The following is a 9,200-nucleotide window of genomic DNA, read 5'->3' on the forward strand; positions in this document are numbered from 1 at the left end:
GGCTGGAGCAGAAGGAGAACNCTCTAGAGGATTGGTGGCTGGAGCAGAAGGAGAACTGTTGGGATTATATCCCACACTATTACCCTTTGGTGGGACATTTGGCGGTACCAATGCACCAGGTTGTCAGTTTCCTGGCATATCTGGGAGATTTTCTGTGTGTTGCGAAGGTACAACAACAAATGATCAATTTAGTTGTTCATTTATTAATTTCTATAAATAATAATAATTTTCATGTAACTCATTTCTATATTTCTTGAGTGTTTATAGCAAGCTTCTGTTCATCAGGAGATGAGAGGATTTTTGAACTTCCTCCGTCTCGTCGATCGTGAGGAAGAGGCGAGGGAGATACTGCCACATGCGCGGTGCCTCACCATCGCCGCATGGCTCATTTTGGGCGTACAAGGTCGTTGCATCGAATAAAGTGAGTAAACATCATCTTCTTTCTACCATTTTCTTAAATGGCATTCAAGAAAAATTAATATTTATATATACGTTTCATCTGTTTCAGATGCTGTTGACTTATATTTTCAAAAATTATTACTATAGCTTTTAAAGATTTATGTATTAAGGTTCATTTTTTATTCATTAAAAAAAAATATATATATAATACTGAACAACAATTAAAGCTCAGTTTTCAAATTTATTTCTTCCCTACATCTTTTCAGGCTATTCAATACATTTCTTTTTTTATAAACGTAGTTGTAGGAATAGATTTATACTTTCAGCTCACTCAAGACGCAAGGATTATATCTCCCCTCCAAAAATTTTATTTTCAAACGTTTAGCAGCGGCAGTCAGGCGATAGGCTTCCAGTTTCGGCAAGTTCTCCAGGAAGGTGTCAGACAACCGCGCTGGTAAATACACGATGAACTCATCGTTCAACACAACGGCTACCTTGTCACCAAACTGTCTGGTAGAGATGATCTTCAAATCCGTCACTAGGTATTCCTCGTTCAGCGTCAGGTCTGCTCGACGTTTGGTAGGCAATAAATTCCCCAAAGCGATACAGTTAATTCCGTCCAGATCCAAATCCAGTGGTTGATCAGCCTCCATTTTTGTTTACTTTGCACTTCGTTCGATATAGGCTCAAGGATTGTATCGGCACCGTTGCAGACTTTAGACTGTCTCTTCAAGGGGTTGATGATCAGTACTTATAGGCTTACATGAGTGGAGGGGAGAGTTGCAATTATTCCTGATCATTTTAACGGTATAAAATTTCTAAGAAAAATTGCATAATCCAACGTACTTTTTAACAGTTTCGAACCATTGCATCAGTCTCAACGGCCAAATAATTCTTGGGAATTTGATGAATCAAGGGGATGATATGATGAAACAATCCAACGTATTTTTTCAACGGACAAATTATTCCGAGAATGTAAACGGTTCAATCATTCCTCGAAATTTACTTCTTCGTCATGATGAAACATCTCAACGGAAAAATCACTCGCAGAATTGCAACGGTCAAATAATTCTTGAAATTTGCTTGGGGGGGGGGGATTTTACACATATGATCATTGCTATAAATTCAGTTACATTCACACTGAGTTTGTTAGTGTATTTTTCAAGATGGACCGCGATACCGGGCCTCCTCCGCGAATACTACGAGTCCTAGAGAATGCTTATCAAACAGTGCTCTATCACGACATAGAGCGATGGATTAATAAATGCATTCGTTATATTCAACTTTACACGAGCGCCCTGAACAGGGGAAATCCATCGGTGGGGAAGAAGAACCAAGTTTTATCAATCATCGCTTGCATCCAGCGTTATGAAGAAAGGTTCAGAGACAGACTGCATCAAGGAGGTCGCATGCAGGTGTCATCTGGTAGCGGAGAAGAATCACTCACTCGTCGAGTTCGCTGGAAGGATGGTCCACTGGCCTTTCGAGGCCGAATACGTTCTGGCATTATAATCAATCTTCAAAATAAGGATCCTAAGAGGTTTCTTAACGATGCAAAAGAATTGTCAATTGCCCGTTTGGAGAATGTTCGTGAGAGCAATGGAAATATTAAAGTCAACAATATACTAGCGTGTAAATTTCAAATAAAAAAGGAAGAAGTCATCAATAGTGAAATTAAATATTTCAATACGAAAAATGTAATTATTTTGCCGACCACAGATCTCGGTGAATGGTTTGATGAGAATGTCACGGAACCATTGCTTACAAAAATTGAGGATTTCCAAGAATGTGATTCAGGATGGGAACTAATTGAAATTCTACATTTGATGATTAATATGAATCGATATGCTCCTCTCAGTGCTGGCTTATCGACATTTGCTACGCTGCCGTATCATATACAACTGAAAAAAGCTGTTATGAATATAAAAAATGCCGATCAATTTTGCTTCTTGTGGTTAGTTATCGCTGCTCTCTATCCAGCAAAGAATAACAGATGTCTTACTTCATCATATCCTCATTATACGATCGCAACTATACCTCAAAGTCAAAAGACTCTTGATTATAAGGGTATCAACTTCCCCATCGCTTTGAGTGATGTTCATATATTTGAGAAGAAAAATAACATATCCATCAATATTTACGGTATTGAAAATGAAAGCAATCATCAAAAAGAAATAGTGCCTTTTTACCTCAGCAAAGTGGAGTCTCACATACCTACAATTCATTTACTACTTTTTTGTTCGAATATACATGTTCCAGCTAATGCACAGCCAGTTTATCACTATGCGTGGATTAGCAATCTTTCAAAACTTGTGAGTGCAAGTGNAGGATTCAATGTTTTCAATGTTCCTGATGACTCTCAAGATGGATATATTCTGGAAGTAGACTTGGAGTATCCCAGAGAACTGCATGATGCACACCGAGATCTACCGCTGTGTCCCGAGCATTTTGTCCCTCCAAATCGTAAGAATAAAAAGCTTATGACTACTCTATATGCTAAAAAATCTTACGTTATACATTACAGAAATTTAAAGCAATGTCTGACTCTTGGTATGAAATTGACAAAAATTCTCCGAATATTGAAGTTTAAGCAGGGAACATGGCTCAAGCCCTACATTGATTTAAATACTGAAAAAAGAAAAGAATCGAAGAATGACTTTGAGAAGAATTTCTTCAAATTGATGAATAATGCAGTCTTTGGGAAAACCATGGAAAATGTGAGGAAACATAAAAATATCAAATTAGTAATTAAATGGGAGGGGAGGTATGGAGCAAGAGCTCGTATTGCTCAGCCTAATTTTCACAGTAGTCTCATTTTCGACGATAATGATATGGTAATAATTGAGATGAGTCGTGCAAAAATCAATTTTAATAAACCCATCTACATTGGATTTGCTATCTTGGATTTGTCTAAAATCTGGATCTACGATTTTCATTACAATTATGTGAAAAAAGTGTTTGGTGACAAGTCGAAGTTGATGTACACAGACACAGATAGTCTTTTATATTATTTCACTGTTCCAGACATTTATGAGTTCATCAAAGACAGTCCATCAAAATTCGACACTTCGGACTATCCCGAGAATAATGTTTATGGAATAAAAAGACACAATAAAAAAGTGTTGGGTGTAATGAAGGATGAATGTAATGGTCGGATTATAACTGATTTTATCGGCCTGCGTGCCAAATTGTATACTTTCAAGGTGTTGGGTGAGGTACGGGAGAAGAAGCGTGCAAAAGGTGTAAAAAATGCAATGCTGAAAACAATTACGTTTGAAGATTATAAAAACTGTCTTTTTCAGAAAACAAACATTGTCAAACCTCAATATTTAATTCAGAGTAAAAAGCATCAAGTTTATACTGTAAGGCAAAACAAATTGGCACTGAGCTCCGATGATGATAAAAGAATCTTATTACCCGATTCAACAGATACTGTACCTTATGGATACCATGAATAAAAAATTATAATAATGATTTTTGAAAAAAAAATTTATTCATTTTTATTTTGGAAATTACATTTCATTGACATTGATCCAACTATTATGAGTACTATCAAATCCCAACCACTTCACATATGCCTTCGCCCCCTTCCTCTTCAACACTTTCTCAACCAGATACACATCTGGATACTTGACACTCGCTAATTCCTCCTGATAAAAACCTCCTTCGATTGATTCATCATTATGATCCATCAGCTTGTAAGTTACGGGTATGGGTTCTGCACTTTCTTGATTGTAAATATTTCTGTAGTCCAGTTTAGGGTGTAGCCTTTCTCGAAAACAGTTTTATACTTGCTGATTCGCACTTTATCACCCACTTTGAATTTAATTTTCAGCTTTCGAATCGCTCCTGATTTTCCATAAATGTTTCTCAACAATAATTTCTCCATTTTTGTGGTGACATCCTTCGGCTTCATTTTGATGGTGCGATGTTTTGTATCATTGTATTCTATTACTAAATCATCTACAATATCAATCCATTTATAGGTTCCACGGATTGAAAATTGCTTCCACATTTTATTTTTCAGTGTTCGATTGAAACGGTCACATATCGACGCCTTGAGATTGCTGAAAGTAGAATACAGGTCGATGTGATGTTTTTTCATAAGAGTCTGGAAATCCTTGTTGTAGAATTCTTTGCCTTGATCCACATGTAGTTTCTTTGGAATTCGCCCGTCCAGCAAAATTTTGTTCATGGCAATTGTGACATCTTTACCATTTTTTGATTTAATAGCAATGGCCCACGCATACTTGGAAAAAATATCAATTACAGTGAGGAGATATCGATAGTTTTTGTTCGAGTTTGCATATTTCACCATGTCCACGAGATCGGCCTGCCACGTTTCATCCAATCCACGCATTTCAACGCGTCTTCTTGGATAATTTCTTCGTGCTGGGCGATGCAGCTCGTCCGCGATTGTTCGTTTTTGGGACTCCATTTAATTGTTTCTGTGTGTCGGCAATTTTACGCCGTCGGTTTTCCAGCAATTTCTCTATTTTTTCAAAACGTGTATTTATAGTGGACTCCAACTCTCCAATCGTCTTCTCCAATTTTTTTTCCAAATCTATCGTCAAATTGTGTTTCACCAGATCGACAGTTTTTTGCAAATTTTCTCGTAAAATTCGCAATGAAATTGCATCAGACTCCTCCAGTGGATCAGCAATGGCACATAACCTTTTACCTTCTAAACTGTAATTTCCATCGAGAGTACGTTTAAATCCATCACCTGGTGGACCTCTCCTGCTAAGAGTGGAGGCCTTACTGCTGTATAACAGGCGTCCGAACACATCGACACTCATGATGCAAGTGAGAGCATTTACGTGAGGGAACATGTTAATATATTATTTCAGCCTCTCGTAATTCTTCAATAATGGAGAGGATTTCATTTGTATGACTGAAATTGCCTGCAGCTTGAGATGCCATGAGTAAACGAAGTCTATCCACCAATTCATTCGGATTATCCCAGTAAATATAATCCATTCTCCTGGCTGTTGTCTTTGGAGCCACCATCAGGTCTGGTATTAGAGCTTCACCACTTTTTGAAGTTGATGATACTAGTGGTAAAATTATATTTGTAAATTTTTCAGTGGGGTTTTTATCTTTGATAGGTTTGGATGGATGATAATACAGTCGATGTGCATGTGTACTCCGTAAAATTTCTCCATAATTTTCTCTATCTGTTGACGTGACATGCATCATCTTTGGATCTCTGTTGAATATTAACATCAGGAGACCTGAAGTTAAATCATATGATTTTTCCTCAATCATCAATGTATCGCCACGGAAAGTAACAATTGCATTCCCAATTTTCCAGTTTTCACCACTTTGACGAACACCAAATTGTCTATCGAGTTCTTTTTCCTTTGCTGTACCGAACTTATTGAGATAAAATTGAAGGAGATTCCCAGTGTCAGACCTGTTTAGGGGAGAGGATTCATCAGTTACTTCTTCCTCAGATGTTGTAGGGAAGACGTCTTTTTTCAGAGAGAAGTTATCATCGACAAATGATGGTCCTCCATGTTGAATTGATGGAACTTCATACTTCTCATCTGCTCTACTTCTTTTCATTCTCTTGATTGTCATCAGACTCTTATAGTTATTCTGCTTTTGAACTTCTGCATGATTAACCAATTTTTCAAGAGGTGTCACTACCGGCTTCAAAGCTTCATTAATAGCACGTTCAGCCGTATCTTTACCAAGCTTTATAGCTCTATATTTATGACGAATGGCTTTACTGGCTTCAGCAATGTGCTGCAACACACTTGACTCTTGTTGCAAGTCCTGGCGCTGCATGTTGAGCGTTATACGTTCGATTTAACACTGTCTCGAATTTCACTAATCAATCACTATTTATGTACACATAGCAATCGAATCCTCTCCGATATCGTCCCTCATGCAATTCACAATCTTTATTAATAGTAATGAAACCATATTTGTCCGTGTTCCAACACGCGGAGCACAATTCCTTGAACTGGGTGTACAGCATATCAGTATTAACATGATCATGATAGATATGCTTTAAATTCATCTCATCTTGACGAAAGAGTATAAGCAAATTCGCATTATCCCGCACCAAATGTTTCGGGATTCGAGCGTAAGTTTGACAAAGATAGAAACTGTCTACATTTCGATGTCGACCCATGCAAAAAAATGCTCGAATATTATCTTGCTTTTCACATGCTACATCATCAAATATCATGATGGAGTTGGGTCTAGTCTCTTCAGGTTTGACCACTTCATCATGATCATTGAAAGGGAAATAGCCAATAACTTGTACTGATTCCAATAAATCTTTCAAGAATTGATATTTCGGTTGATTCAGAGATTTTGAGTATACGTAAACATTCTCAAATTTCAAGCCATTCGGGTGGGTAATAAGTGCAAGCAGAGCATTGGTTTTGCCACAGTTGGAAGGTCCACATATGATTGCACGAACAGTATTTGGTAAGAGTGGGCCGTGCCGATTCTTTTTCTTGTCTTTCTTTTTATCCGTAATTCTATCGAAATTAATGACAGGCAGCTTGGAACTTTGCTCCTTGAACTCCATGACGACGACTGATGGAAAAATCTTTAAATACAGTGTATTTATTCATTTCCAGTCAGTCTTTGAGAGATCATGGTGGTGAACAAACGTGCCAAAACCTCCAAGGGTGAAGGTTTTGTGAATAAACTCATCAACAAGTTACCCATTGAATTGCATGTACCTGGCTATCAGTACTGTGGACCCGGAACAAAGCTAGCCAAGAGATTGGCACGTGGAGATTTGGGGATAAATCCCCTGGATGCAGCGTGCAAAGAGCACGATATAACTTATTCAAAGAATCCAGAGAACTTGACAGCTAGACACGCAGCAGATAGTGTCCTTGCTGATAAAGCTTGGCAACGAGTTTTGGCCAAGGACGCTGGTTTAGGTAAAAAAGCAGTGGCTTGGAATGTTGCAAACGTCATGAATATGAAAAGAAAAATCGGCATGGGTGTTAATCGTAAACTGAATGTGAAGAAGAAAAAGAAGACTGGAAAAGGCTGTCGAAAGAAGTCCGGTGGTGGTAGTAAGAAGAAGACGTTGTTGCGTCATATTATGCAAGCTGCGAAAGGCTCCATGCACTCTGGAGTTGATCCGGTCAAGAGTGCATTGAAAGGTGCACGTGAGGCAGTAAAACATGCAGGAGGAAGGAAAAAAATAAAACCATCGTCGAGAGTTCTTCCCATTTCATCCAAAATTGGTGGAATTTTACCAGCATTCCTGATCCTACTGTTTGCAGGACGCAGTACCACTGGTGCTTTAGCTGGTGGTGCTTCAGGTATAGCCAGAGCAATTGGCGCTTCGAGGCAGGCCGCTAAAGACCTTGAAGAGAGCAAAAGGCATAACCGATCGATGGAAGCCATTGCTCTGGGCAAAGGAATGTACTTGAAACCCTATAAATCTGGTTTGGGCTTGCACTTGAATCCGAAAAACTAATAAAAATATACCCCCCCGATCGNAAGCCATTGCTCTGGGCAAAGGAATGTACTTGAAACCCTATAAATCGGGTTTGGGCTTGCACTTGAATCCAAAAAACTAATAAAACTACCCCATCGAGCGCTCACCGACAGTGATCTGGTGAAATATGCAGGCATCATGGGAATACCGCATTTTCGTGGTGTCTACATGAGAAATAATATGCCTCAAAGTGGACCATGGAAGAATGAGTCAGCCATAGTTATGCTTGATGATAAAGATGGCCCAGGTACTCATTGGGTTGCCTACAAGTNAGCTGACATCGCAGAATATCAAGTTTCTGAGGAGTCTGGGTCTGAAAATTCACGCAAGAGTAAAAAAGTGAAGTTTTGCTGTTTCGTCCTCGCCTGTTGTTACTGCCGTCTACCATGGAAGAAGTCTTAAATATTCAAAAACGAATCATCTTTGATGAGTCCATTGCTCATTATGAAATGCACGCACATCAACCGTTTGCATCATCGTCCTTCAGCAACAATGATGAAATTCGTATTGCTGTGCAACATCAAGACCTCTGCCTGTTACCCAACAAGAGTTCACTGCATATTTGTGGTTGATTGACGAGAGAAGACAACAATGAGGTTGTTGCTCGCACTGAACTCGTCAACAATGCAATCTGTCATCTATTCGAGGAGATACGTTATGAATTGAATGCTGTGGAAATTGATAGATGCAAAAATGTTGGCTTGACAACACTTATGAAAAACTATATTTCACAAAGTCCCAATCAGAGTTATCTCATGGAAAATGCTGGCTGGATGATGGATCAAGGGAAAAAAATAACCGATGATCAAGGGTACTTCGATGTGTCCATTCCTTTGAGCATGATTTTCGGATTTGCTGAAGATTACCAGAGAATTATTGTGAACGCAAAGCACGAGTTGATTCTGACACGTTCACACAACGACCTCAATGCCATCATTCAACAAGCTCTTGAAGGAGGACAGCGGGCTGAAACTTTTAAAATTACCATGACGAAGATGGACTGGATGATTCCCTATATTAAACCTGCGGACTCTCGAAAAGTGCAACTTCTTAATCAGATTTCAAAAGACAATCTTATACCAATTAGTTTTCGAGCTTGGGAGTTATATGAATATCCTTTATTACCCAGAACATCGAAACATGTCTGGGTTGTGAAGTGTTCTACACAACTGGAGAAACCACGCTATGTCATTGTCGATTTCCAAACAGCCAGAAAGAACGAAGCCACTAAGAATGCCAGTGTATTTGATCATTGCAATATTCGAGAGATCAAATTATTCTTAAACTCACAAAGCTATCCCGATGGAAATCTGAATCTAGA

General features: G+C 38.6%; 1 protein-coding gene across 1 annotated transcript in view; it reads left to right on the top strand.

Moving 5' to 3' along the window:
- Positions 1-8,017: 8,017 nt before the first annotated feature.
- LOC107044047 overlaps positions 8,018-9,200 on the top strand; it is a 1,576-nt gene continuing 393 nt past the window's right edge. The window contains exons 1-2 of the mRNA XM_015265794.1: positions 8,018-8,148; positions 8,565-9,133. Of these exons, the coding sequence (XP_015121280.1) occupies positions 8,018-8,148; positions 8,565-9,133 (700 nt within the window). The remainder of the gene's footprint in view (positions 8,149-8,564; positions 9,134-9,200) is intronic.

This window comes from Diachasma alloeum, unplaced genomic scaffold (assembly GCF_001412515.2).
Source record: "Diachasma alloeum isolate Michigan unplaced genomic scaffold, Dall2.0 Dall_scaffold_00666, whole genome shotgun sequence".
Lineage (NCBI taxonomy): Eukaryota > Metazoa > Arthropoda > Insecta > Hymenoptera > Braconidae > Diachasma > Diachasma alloeum.